At 40.1% G+C, this 13,466-nt stretch overlaps 1 protein-coding gene across 1 annotated transcript in view; it reads right to left on the reverse strand.

Moving 5' to 3' along the window:
• fndc7rs1 (fibronectin type III domain containing 7, related sequence 1) overlaps nt 1-13,466 on the reverse strand; it is a 65,447-nt gene that overhangs the window by 44,083 nt on the left and 7,898 nt on the right. The window contains exons 6-13 of the mRNA XM_065276976.2: nt 12,335-12,598; nt 11,199-11,459; nt 8,889-9,149; nt 7,390-7,650; nt 6,986-7,252; nt 6,486-6,743; nt 3,742-4,008; nt 1,012-1,275 (exon numbers count right to left, since the gene is read on the reverse strand). Of these exons, the coding sequence (XP_065133048.2) occupies nt 1,012-1,275; nt 3,742-4,008; nt 6,486-6,743; nt 6,986-7,252; nt 7,390-7,650; nt 8,889-9,149; nt 11,199-11,459; nt 12,335-12,598 (2,103 nt within the window). The remainder of the gene's footprint in view (nt 1-1,011; nt 1,276-3,741; nt 4,009-6,485; nt 6,744-6,985; nt 7,253-7,389; nt 7,651-8,888; nt 9,150-11,198; nt 11,460-12,334; nt 12,599-13,466) is intronic.

The raw sequence follows: 13,466 nt of genomic DNA on the forward strand, positions 1-13,466 counted from the left end.
ACCTATCTTCGTCTGCACCCCTTGGACCCAGAACTTTGCCTACCGTGCCTCCCAAGTGTGAACTTTTGTATTGTTTACCCATGATGTCGTCTAGTATTGTTTTTCATATAATCTGTCATGCTGTTATATTTTGTGTTATGCCAGTGTCAGTCTTGTCATGAAATTTGTCTTGTGGACCCCCTTGAGGAACGCCTGGAGGCGTCCCTTTAAGGGGAGGGTACTGTTATGATCCTGCCCTCCTGTCATAGTTATTCATAGTTGTTTAGTCATGTGGCAGGATCGTGGCAGTATCCATGTTTTGTGTTGTAGCACATGGCCTTTGTTTGGTCTGTGTGCTGCTGTGTCTCGTTTGTGTTCCCACCCCCTCGTCTCCTCGTTAGCTCTCCCATCAATGTTTGATTAGTTTCCACTGTTCCCTCTTGATTTGTTCCCTTATATAATGCCCTGTTGTCTAACATCCTGTGCTCGTGCGTTGCGTATTTAAATGTATTTGTCATGTCCTTGATCTTGTCGTCTGTCAGGTCTCCCCGGATCGCGAAGATCGGCTTGTGTCCAGTCCGTGTTTGGGTCGAGTCCAGTCTTGTTTGTTAAAAGTCAGTCCTGTCTAGTTTATATTATTTCTAGTACTGTTTTCCCCATCGTGGGTTTTTGCTTTGTGTTTGTCATTTATTAAAGTCTTGTTTCATGTTCCCCAACCTCATCTGCGATTGGGTTCGTTCCCCACTGTCTCGCTTGGTCGTGATAGAGCGACCAGGCGGGCAGTTCCTGACATTATCGACCTAATCATTTCGATTGCCGAACATTCAGTGAATCCCTACTCTAGTCCTTATTACTGAAATCCCTCCTATGTAGTAATTCAATTTAATTTATTCGCCAGGTAACATTGTTTGATTGTTTAGAAACGTTATAGCGCGTCTCTTCTTGACATGAGGCACTTTAACATGAGGTTTTATTACACTGTAGATCTTACAGCAGAATGAAAGGAGTGTTTGTGAGACAGATTGCTGTTACCTGTCTGTCTCTGCAGTGTGTTGCTTGTACTGGTGCACAGGCCTTGTGTTGCGTTCACACCAAACGTGTACATCTGACCACACTGCAGTCCGTCCACTACACAGGATTGACCGTTTAAAGGTCCGCAGCCCAGTCGGACACCCTGAGCGTTCACAGCGCTGACTGAGACCACAACTCCACTTAGCGCTGAGCCAGACCACGTCACATTAGCGGACCGAGAACTACAGTTCAGAACAGCGTCAGACAGAACCGGTGCACACGGTGCTAAGAGAGATAAGGAGATGAGAGATGATTTTAAATAGTCTGTTGTACATGACAGAAGTTACAATTATACCATCTTTTTAATATAGATACACTATGAAGTGAAATACTGTGTATTATAAAATGGATTATATATGAATATGGTAATCAAACACAACCATGGTACATAACAGTGGCAAAAATATTTGGACACTTCTGTTACAGTTAAAAATAAAATGGATTAAAATGGTTAAAGATGTTTATAGTAAGGGAGAGAGGGGTAAGTTTTCACACTGTTTAACATTTACTTTACAATGGTATAAATCTCACACCAAATGAAAGAAGGAAGTCTTGGGCACATATGTTATATTCTACATTTTCATATCTTATCTCAATACGGAGTTGTAGACTGTTGAACTGAGAATGTTCACTTGTGACAATTTGCCCCATCACCAGGTAAATTGTCACACTAGATTATCTGAAAAGAACAACACAACTTAATTGTGATTATTGATTTCAATTTTAATTCAAACCAGAACTGGAAATATTAACTCAAGGGCTTTTCATACTGCGTTAGCGGCTTCTTTGTTCTAAACCCTGCTTTTAAACTTACAGTAGGTTAAGGATAGTTTCACACTTGTAATTTGGAAGTGGGGTTATCCCTGAAATTAACCCAGGGTTCAAATGTTATGACCCCAATTAAACACAGCTGAAGCAGCTAATCAAGGTGTTCAGGGTTGCTTGACCTAGGGTTTAGAAATACACAGTGTGTCAGATTATGAATACCCAGGGTTATCTTTTAACCCCTGGTTAAGTACGAACATTGTGAAACGTGAGACAGATAACCCAGGATTCTGTTAACCTGGGGTTTAAAATAACCCAAGGTTTAGAATAGTAAATAAACAAATAAATAATAATAAAACTAGTTCCAGTGTAAAAAGCATGTGACAACTTGCCCCAATGTCATTAAGACAACTTGCCCCAAACTAACATGTGTGCTAATGTTGACTAAATCTCAAGGTAAGCTCAACATAGCATGTCAGATAAGGTATCAAAAGATACGTTATTCTTTCTTCTATTTATGCAAAATAATAATTTTTAACATTCATACCTAACAAAGATGTATTGCATAAAATGTAAAGTGCATATTTTTTACTTTTAAAGCCAAAAATATAAGAAAATTGTGCTAACATCAGATTAGAGTGATCTTGACCAAATGTGAACACGAAGTTGACTATAGAAGTTGTTGTCACACAAAGTGATTTTTGAAAATTTGGTTCCCATTGTGATGTCAGAAGGGGATCTTATTATAATAATACCACCCCTTAATCTGCACTATCCATCCATGACACTGCCATTTAGTGCAGAAAAGATGGAGAAAATAATTGACAGCACAAGAGTTTCAATTTCAACAAACCACCATTATGCCGATTAGTGTTTGCATTTCATCAGCTGATTAGCATTTTAAAAGACACGCCCAAAAACGTCACATTTTTGTTCATACCTATGAAGTGGCAACTTTACCATGCTATAATAAATGATCTATATGGTATTTTGAGCTAAAACTTTACATACGCACTCTGGGGACTAGGCCTAGCAAACTCGATTCCTTTTAAGGATCCGGGTTATTGTGAGTCACTCACTAAAGTGATCCGGGTTGTGTGAGTCACTTGAGTCAGTATTGCTAAATCGCCAAGGAAACTCAGTACAGACCCACTTGTAACCGGCTGATCCACGCGACTCGAGATTCTCAGAGCCGGAAACATTGCAGACTCGCAGACCATGGAGCTCATGAGACTTCACTCGTTCTACAGATTCACTATCGCCCGAATCAACCGGTTAGTGGATCTATGGAGCGACTGAAGTCTCTTCAAAAGCAAATCCACAACAAAAGCCTTTCACTTCTGAAATAATATACTTATAGGTTTTAGGTTTGGTGTTTATGGTCGACCATTTAAAAAAATAGGCCTAATAATAATAGCATAATAATATAGACAAAATATAGACAAAAACTGTCCTGATTATGTAGCCCCCCGAGCCGGAGAGTCTCGAGTCTGCAATGTTTCCGGCTCTGATTCAAGAGACAGTTTGCGCGGATCAGCCGGTTACGGATCAGCCAGTTACGAGTTGAGAGATTCTCGAGTCAAAGCAGGTTTTACATTGAATTGTAGTAGGACTCAACTGATCCAGGTTAATGATACTAGAGTCTCGACTCATGAGTTAATTTAAAGATCCGGGTGAAAGATCCGAGTGAGTCATGACTCAAACAGGTCTACTGGGGACACCAAAGATTTAATTTACGTCTTAAAAAGTCTTGTGAAATGTCCCCTTTAAAGTGTCCAAATACTACTGTTTTAAAGTACTATGATATTAGCATCTGTAACATCACTTTAACATGGCCACCACAGTGCATTATGTAAGAGGATGTCTGAACTGTAGACAAAATTTCGGTTTATTATAATTAAAATGGAGTGTGTAAGTCACCCTAACCTGTGGTAAAGTTGGACATTATGTTGGCTGTACTACTACAGTTGTTTCTGGTAGCAGTGACGCTGATGTTGTATTGACTGCCACACTGTAGATTGGTAAGAGTGCAGTTTGAGTTTGTTGTATTACACTCCACACCAGCAAAGGACACCGTGGTGCCATTGGCTCTCGCCGTGTATTGAACTCCAGGTATAGAGGTCCAGGAAACTAAGGCAGTGTTAGAAGAGCAGTCCAACAACACAGCAGAGACTGAACTGGGTGGACAGGGTCCTATAGAGGAAAAAGACAGCCTATTAAAGCAAAGTAAAAATCAGCCCATTATTCACTCACCTTAAAGGACAAGTTCGGTATTTTAGACTTAAAGCCCTTTTTCAGATTGTTTATGGTGAAATAGAATGGTTTTGACTGAAATTTCGACATTTGCGGCTGCCCTGAGAATTTTCGCGTGTTTGTGTTTTAGCTCAGACCTCTACAATGGGTTTAATGGTGCACTGGAACAATCCTTCCTAAAATGCATTAAACTTTCGTTTACAAAGACGTGAAACTCACGAGTGGTCAGGGGTGTTCACTGGTATGCTCACACAAAAATCGCTCCAAAATACGCATTCCAACAGGTTTTATCGTAGTTTTTACCAACTCCATTGACTTGTATTAGATGTCCTCTGAAGTACGGTATTACTCCGCGCTGGGAACTTTGTTTCTATTCTTGCAATTGGCAAAGGTGGATTAGCGCCACCACCTGGGCTGGAGTGTCTATTATTCAAGCTCTAAGCGGGAGAATATACGGGTGTGAGGCGTTTGGAAAAATAGGTCCACAACTTAACAACGAATGCTAAAACAGCTGTTGGAAAGCATCTTTTGCAGTGATTTTTGTGTGAGCATATCAGTGAACACCCCTGACCACTCGGTGAGTTTCACGTCTTTGTAAACGAAAGTTTAATGCATTTTAGGAAGGATTGTTCCAGTGCACCATTAAACTCATTGTAAAGGTCTGAGCTGAAACACAAACACGCAAAAATTCTCAGGGCAGCCACAAATGTCGAAATTTCAGTCAAAACCATTCTATTTCACCATAAACAATCTGAAAACAGGGCTTTAAGTCTAAAATACCGAACTTGTCCTTTAATGCCATCACAGGTGTATATGACTTAGTTTTTTAGCTGAATACATTTAGAGTTATACTAAATAGTATCCTGGCTCTTTCTAGCGTTGTAATGGAATTAAAAGTCCCATTAAAAGTCCATCTATTATTAGAAAAATGTATCCATCAGATTCCATGTCAGTGTGTAAGACAGTCACTGGTTCTTGCGAGTCTTGTTACTAAACGTCATGTTGGAAGACCCAGCCTCGACCCATCTTCAATGCTTTAACTGAAGGAAAGGAGGTTGTTCCCCAAAATATTGCAATACATGGCCCCAGTCATCCTCTCCTGAATACAGTGCAATCACCCTGTCCCATGTGCAGAAAAACACCTCCAAAGCATGATGCTACCACCCCGCATGCTTCACAGTAGGGATGGTGTTCTTGGGATGATATTCATCATTCTTCTTCCTCCAAACACGTTTAGTGGAATTATGACGAAAAAATTATATTTTGGTCTCAACTGACCACATGACTTTTCCTATGACTCCTCTGGATCATCCAAATGGTCATTGGCAAACTTAAGACGGGCCTGGACATGTGCTGGTTTAAGCAGGGGAACCTTCTGTGCCATGCATGATTTCAAACCATGACGTCTTAGTGTATTACCAATACGGTGGTCCCAGCTCTTTTCAGGTGATTGAGCAGCTCCTCCTGTGTAGTTCTGGGCTGATTTCTCACCTTTCTTAGGATCATTAAGACCCCATGAGGTGAGATCTTCCATGGAGCCCCAGAGACTGACAGTCATGTTTAGCTTCTTCCATTTTCTAATGAGTGCTCCAACAGTGGACCTTTTTTTACCAAGCTGCTTGGCAATTTCCCCATATCCCTTTCCAGCCTTGTGGAGGTGTACAATTTCGTCTCTGGTATCTTTGGACAGTTCTTTGGTCTTTGCCAGGTTAGTAGTTGGATTCTTACTGATTGTATGTGGTGACAGGTGTCTTTATGCAGCTAACGACCTCAAACAGGTGCATCTAATTTAGGATAATAAATGGAGTGGAGGTGGACATTTTAAAGGCAGTCTAACAGGTCTTTGAGCTTCAGAATTCTAGCTGATAGACAGGTGTTCAAATACTTATTTGCGGCTGTATCATACAAATAAATAGTTAAAAAATCATACATTGTGATTTCTGGATTTTTTTTAGATTATGTCTCTCACAGTGGACATGCACCTACGAAAACAATTTCAGACCCCTCCATGATTTGAGAGAACTTGCAAAATAACAGGTTGTTCAAATACTTGTTTTCCTCACTGTACATACTGAGGTAGGGCCGTTGTTACATAATTTTTTTATCTAGATGTGTATACATTTAAAAGGCAGGCTATTGACTGCTAAATACGCTATAATATGAAAAAAGATTTAATGCATGGGCTTTAAACTGCGGCCACTATTCAATGCCATGCAGAATATGATTTAATATAAATCTAAAGGGCGGTTTCTCAGGTAGGGTTTAAATTAATCCAGGATTTAGGACTAGGGCTTAGTTATATTAGGACATTTAAGTAGTTATTTTTTAAATATTCATATTTATTCTAAGGGATTTAAAATTTTTTGAATGTTAGTCACAGTGGATGTGAGCATATCTTTGTCTGAATGATACCGTACCTGCTGTTATCTGACTGGTCACACTCTTGGCGGTACAGACGTTGCCCTGAGCGGCCACAGTGATGTTATAGGTTTGTCCACAGCTGATGGCAGGAATAACGCAGGATGTGGATGTGGAGTTACACGTCAGATTACCAGCCGTGGATACAGCTTTAGCGCAGTAACTCAGTGATCCGTTACTTGACTGCCAGCTGATGCGAACAGCACCTGTTTGACAGTCTAACAACTGACTGACCACAGACTCAGGAGCGCAGGGTGCTGACAGAAAAAAACATAGTTCATTTAGTATGTTATATGAGCTCTTTCAGATTAAATACATCATCTAAGGCAGGGGTGTCAGTGCTCGGTCCTGGAGTGCCGGTGTCCTGCAGAGTTTAGCTACAACCCTAATCAAACAGCTAAACAGCTAATTTAAAAAAAACTTTAAAAGCACCTTCAATAAATGACATTAAGGCTACGTTTCTAATTCAATTACACACATTTAATCCACTAAGCCTCACCTGTGATCAGAGAGCCAGTCATCTGTGCGCTGGCATTGCACGTCTGTCCAAGAGTCTGTACGGTCACCGCATACACATCACCACACTGCAGAGAGCTCAGCACACAGTTTGTGATGGAGCTGTTGGAGACACAGGTAGCCCTGTTACCACGAGATGAAAGGGCAGATACAGCAAAACCCTGACCTCCTGTCCCATTCTGCCACGACACAGTGGCTGTCCCACGCACACAGTCCAATGTTGCATTGATGGAGCTGGCTGCACAAGGAACTATGGGTAAAACAAATACTAAGAATCAGAACATTTAATCAGATTACAGTCTTTTCTTATGCATTTCATAAGCTATTTAAACAAACAGTAAGCAGGACAAAGGATATAGATTATAATTTGTTTATGTTTATAGGTACCTGACTGGGTACTGGCAGTAGTGCTGGGAGTGCTGGTGCACAGATTATCAGATGCGATCACATTAATGGAGTACACCTGACCACAGCCCAGTCCTGTGATATTACACTGTGAGCCTGAAGACTGGCAGGTGGTGGACAGGCCACTTGTGTCTCGTAAAGTGGCTGTGTAGTTCTGTCCACCTGCACTAGGTGTCCACGAAACCACTAATGCATTCAATCCACAGTCCACAGTGGGCAGGACATTCTGTGGGGTGCAAGGCACTAGAATAGAAAAAGAGAGAAACTGTTCGTCTTTATTGGTTCTGACTGTTGTGTCATAGCTGATCAGTTTGTATTCGTTTTAATTCTTTAACACTTTAATTGCCTTGATGAGTGTAGTTGTCTTTTCTCTGTTGACATATTTGTAGGGCAACAACAATTACAGTGGCAAGAAAACCCTTAGGAATTAACTGGTTTTCTACAGTGATTTGCCATAAAATATGATCTGATCCTCATTTAGGTCACAACAATAGACAAACACAATGTGCATAAGCTGACAACACACAAATAATTCTAGTTTCTATGTGTCTTAAAACATTTTAACTGTCGTTAAAAAGCATCATCTCTTATGAACCATGCCTTGACAGGAGGAGCTCTCTAAAGATATCCGATCAAGAGTTGTTGCACTCCATAAGGCTGAAAAGTGATACAAAACAATTTCAAAATATTAAGACATCCATCAGTTGACAGTTCGACAAATTGTCTTTAAATAGAGACAGTTTAATACTGTAGCTACCCTTTCTAGAAGTGGGCGCTAGTTATGGGTCGTTCATGAACGATTCGTTCATTTTGAACGAATCTTTAGTGTTTCTCGGGAGTAATGAGTCGTCTCGGAGGGTGATAAGTTCATTTTGTGTTCACCGTGCTGCATAGCCTTATATTGGAAAAGATCGAATGACTCGAGTCAAACCCGAAAAACCTGAGACATGAACTCATTACTTTTGTTTCCGGACGGCATACATAGCCTGTAGGAGTTTGTCATGCGACAGAAGATATAAGACACAAAAAACCTGTGCTGATTTGTACGAAATCCTTCCCCTTGGCGTGCACACCTAACTAACTAATCAGGATTTTCATAATCGGTTATTTTATAAATTAGTTGTTGCAGCCTTACATATTTACTATTGAAACATAGTTTGAAGAGCTTATAGTAGACAATAAACTTTTGCAGCCATGAATCATGCTTTAGATTATACTTTTGCTTGTCGAAAGTGTATTTCGTTTGTTTTAAGAAAAAGAGACTGCATGTGTTTTAGATGATTTCTCCCATTAGTGTATATACATGTGGTCATAATTATTATTTATTCCCAAAGTGTATAGATACCTTAAAATACATGTATGAATACAAAATTAAGTATGGGCAAAGTAAGTTGCAGTGGACCAAAACGTGTGGCTACTGAAAAGATTCCCAAAAAGTAGACAAACAGAACAACAAGGTTGATGAGTTTTTGGATTGTTACCTGATTGGATCTGTACGGGTGCACTGGCATCACTGCTGTAGTTTGTGCCTACAGCCCTCACTGTGATCGTGTATCGCTGTCCGCAGGTCAAAGGTGAAAGGACGCATGAGGTGGACGCTGAGGTGCAGTTAACCGATTGGCCATTAACACTGCTGGCTGTCACTGAGTAAAGCACCGCCCCTTGGCTACTCCCCCAGGTTACTGTTGCTGTGTTACTGCTACAGTTCACATTGGCAGATACATTTTGTGGTGCGCATGAAGCTGGATAAATGACACAAAATGATTTGCTCAGTGTTAATGTCAACATGAAATTAAATACATTTGCTCATTTTACAATAATGTGATGCATTACAGGGGGTACTTGATGGTCAACCATGGGTGTGTATGTGAAAGACCCCTCCTCAAATTTACAACAGTCATTTTCAGTTGCCTTCTAGCCTGAGATCAAAATCACCCAATATCTCAGGGTAATGCTTCTTTTAAAAAATTTATTAATGTTGATCATTATGTCATAATATAGCCAAAACTACTGGTTTATTGACGTTAACCATTATTAAAATTATGGCATTATCTATAGTATGCCACATTACCCACTGGCATTACCAACTGGCATACATACAGTAAACATTTCTGACTAACTGCTCACTAGATCCCACCCATCTCCTTCATGTCATTTCTCCATCCTTTTATTTTTAACATTTTCACCTCATCTTTCTCCACTGGTTCATTTCCCACAGCTTTTTAAAAAAGCTTGTATAACCCTGTTGCTGAAGTAACCCACACTCAGACTGCCGCTCTCTAGGTTTGAACTTGCCTACCCCTGCTGTAAATCATCTGTAATGATCCCACTGAATCTATCTATACTTTTGGCACTGTCAGTCACCACATCGTCCTGTTGACTCTCAAGCTATGGGTGTCTCTGGAACGGGACTACTATGGTTCAAGTTTTACCTCTCAGGCAGGTCAACCCCAATGTCTCAATAACGGGGTACCTCAAGGCTCAGTGTTGCACCACTGCTCTTTTCTATATACATGACATCCCTAGGTTCTGTAATTCGGAAAAATGGCTTTTCCTACCACTGCTATGCAGATGAACACCACTTGTCATTCCAGCCTGACAATCCAACAGTTTCTGTCAAATTTCTCACAATGGATGAAGGATTTTTTTAAATCATCCTTTTATTAGTCTTTTATAATGAAGGTAAAACAAAATCCAAACCCACATGGCCCTGTGTGAAAAAGTGTTTGCCCCCTAAACCTAATAACTGGTTGGGCCACCCTTAGCAGCAACAACTGCAGTCAAGCATTTGCGATAACTTGCAATGAGTCTGTTACAGGGCTGTGGAGGAATTTTGGCCCACTCATCTTTGCAGAGTTGTTGTAATCCAGCCACATTGGAGGGTTTTCTAGCATGAACTGCCTTTTTAAGGTCATGCTACAGCATCTCAATACGATTAAGATCCGGACTTTAAAATAGGCAACTCCAACGTCTTCATTTTGTTTTTCTTCAGCCATTCAGGGGTGGACTTGTTGGTGTGTTTGGATTATTGTCCTGCTGTAGAACCCAAGTACACTTTAGCTTGAGGGCACAAACAGATGGCCATACATTCTCCTTCAGGATGTTTTGGTAGACAACAGAATTCATGCTTCCATTTATCACAGCAAGACTTCAAGGTCCTGAAGCAGCAAAACAGCCCCAGACCATCACACTACCACTACTATATTTTACTGTGGTATGATGTTCTTTTTCTGAAATGCTGTGTTACTTTTATGCCAGACATGATGGGACACACACCTTCCAAAAAGTTTGTGATCTCTTGGATGAGTCATTGCTGTGCTCTTGAAGTAGGAGTCCCAAGCTCTGGAGTTCCAAGGCTTTAGAAATGGCTTTATAACATTGCCAGACTGATATATCTCAATAACTGACTTTCTCATTTGTTCCTGAATTTCTTTGGATCTCAATGTGAAGTGTAGCTTTTGAGGATCTTTTGGTCTATTTCACTTTGTCATGCAGGCCCTATTTAAGTGATTTCTTGATTGCAAACAGGTGGATGTGGTTAAAGAAACTGAAGCACTTTAACACAGAGCCATGTGGGTTTGGATTTTGTTTTCCCTTCATAATAAAAACCTTCATTTAAAAACACAAGTTAACACAACATGCAGCTATCTTTGATTGATATTTACATTTGTTTTATGATCTGAAACATTAAAGTATGACAAACATGTTAAAAAATCAGGAAGGGGGGCAACATTTTTTCAATGTTCTTGTGTTCCAGAACTGACACAAAGTTAATTGTTGGTTTTTCTTACCTGTTGTGATATTTGGTCCAATGCCAATAGTGCTGTTGCAGGTCATCCCCTCCGCTACTGACTTGACTGCGCAGGTCTGTCCACAGGGCATGTTAGTGATGTCACATCCTGTTGCATTAGTCCTGCATGTGTATGTCTGTCCATTTGAACATTCCAGTGTGGTCCTATAAGAAACCGTTCCATTGCTGCTAGACCAGGACACACTCACTGTGTTATTGCCGAAGTTTGTTATGGACTGGATATTCTGTGGTGGATATGGGGCTAAAGAAGAAAAAAAATACTGTAGTGTAGTGAAGAACAGATTTCCTGTGCTTTTGAAAGAATTTACATATGCACGTCAACCCTTTCAAAAAGATCATCATTTGCACGGATCCGCAAAGTCGATTAAATATGCTGTATTAAGCATGATAGGCCAGTAGATGGCGAAGTTATCTTGTAAAGAAGCACCACACTCTTTTCGCAAATTCTTATAAAAAGCCATAATTACAAACTGTCAAGATGACAAATGCATCAAGCTGTTTTGTGTGGGCAAACAATGAGGTAGGTTTACTAGTACCATAATGCTGCATTTACACCAGCCGCGGTAGAGGCGCCAAGCACGCGTGATTTCAATGTTAAGTCAATGTGAAGATGCGTTGACGCACGTATGGAGGTCTTGCGGTGCGGAGGAGGTTTTTTCTTTTGATAATACTTGCAACAACACTTATGCATCACTGTACTGTATGTTGAGCAGCAGACGTGAGCCTGCTTGCATGATCAAGCACAGGCAGAGGAAGAGAGTCTCTCACTTTGCGCTGGTTAATTTGATAGCGTCATCAAAGACCTCACTGTTTGGTAAAATGTATTCGGCCTTTTCACTTATTTGACTGAACACTGAAAATTAAATTCTTTTGATATTTTCGACCTAATCATTTCGTTTGCCGAACATTCAGTGCATCCCTACTCTAGTCCTTATTACTGAAATCCCTCCTTCGTAGTAATTCATTAGAAATTATTCGTCAGATAACATTGTCTGATCATTTAGAAATGTTACAGCACATCTCACCTTGACATGAGACACTTTAACATGAGGTTTAATTACATTGTAGATCTTACAGCAGAATGAAAGAAGTGTTTGTGAGACAGATTGCTGTTACCTGTCTGTCTCTGCAGTGTGTTGCTTGCACTGGTGCACTGGCCTTGTGATGCGTTCACACCAAACGTGTACGTCTGACCACACTGCAGTCCGTCCACTACACAGGATTGACCGTTTAAAGGTCCGCAGCCCAGTCGGACACCCTGAGCGTTCACAGCGCTGACTGAGACCACAACTCCACTCACCGCTGAGCCGGACCACGTCACCAAAGCGGACCGAGAACTACAGTTCAGAACAGCGTCAGACAGAACCGGTGCACACGGTGCTAAGAGAGATAAGGAGATAAGAGATGATTTTAAATAGTCTGTTGTACATGACAGAAGTTACAATAATACCATCTTTTTTAATATAGTTACACTATGATTATGTTAATACCACATATAGTAAAGCGAAATACTGTGTATTATAAAATGGATTGTATATGAATATGGTAATCCTACACAACCATGGTACATAACAGTGGCAAAAATATTTGGACACTTCTGTTATCTGTTACACTTTAAAATAAAATTGATTAAAATGGTTAAAGAAGTTTGTAGTAAGGGAAAATGGGGTAAGCTGTCACACTTTTCAGACTGTCTAACATTAACTGAGCACCATACTTTACAATGGTATAAATCTCAAATGAAAGAAGGAAGTCTTGGACACATATGTTGTATTCATTACAGTTGTAGACTGTTGAATAGATAATGTTCACTTGTGACAATTTGCCCCATTGACGAGTAAATTGTCACACTAGATTAAAATATGACACGTTGATGTAGATTAAACTATTCAACAGTATATCAAATTAATCAACCTTAGAAATATATGCAACATAAAAAGAATAATATTAATATAACTTATAATACAAAAACAGTGACAAGAAAAATGTTTTCTGATAAATACACTTTTATTTAAGTGCATTTAATTGTTTATTTTAGAATATCCACCCATTATTTGCAGCCGTTGCGGGCACGCAATGACTCTTGGGATATCCTCAGCTGTTAAGGATCCATTCGTTCTATCCTTAACAACGCGGAGAAATGAGGACGCATTTTAAGGCTTCATTCTAAGCATCCTTTGAATTGGGACGGCCTTACCAGCCTCAAGTTGCGCTGCTGTGACACAATCTGTCTTAAAATACGTCCTTA

This window comes from Paramisgurnus dabryanus, chromosome 6 (assembly GCF_030506205.2).
Source record: "Paramisgurnus dabryanus chromosome 6, PD_genome_1.1, whole genome shotgun sequence".
In the NCBI taxonomy this organism is placed as follows: Eukaryota; Metazoa; Chordata; class Actinopteri; order Cypriniformes; family Cobitidae; genus Paramisgurnus; species Paramisgurnus dabryanus.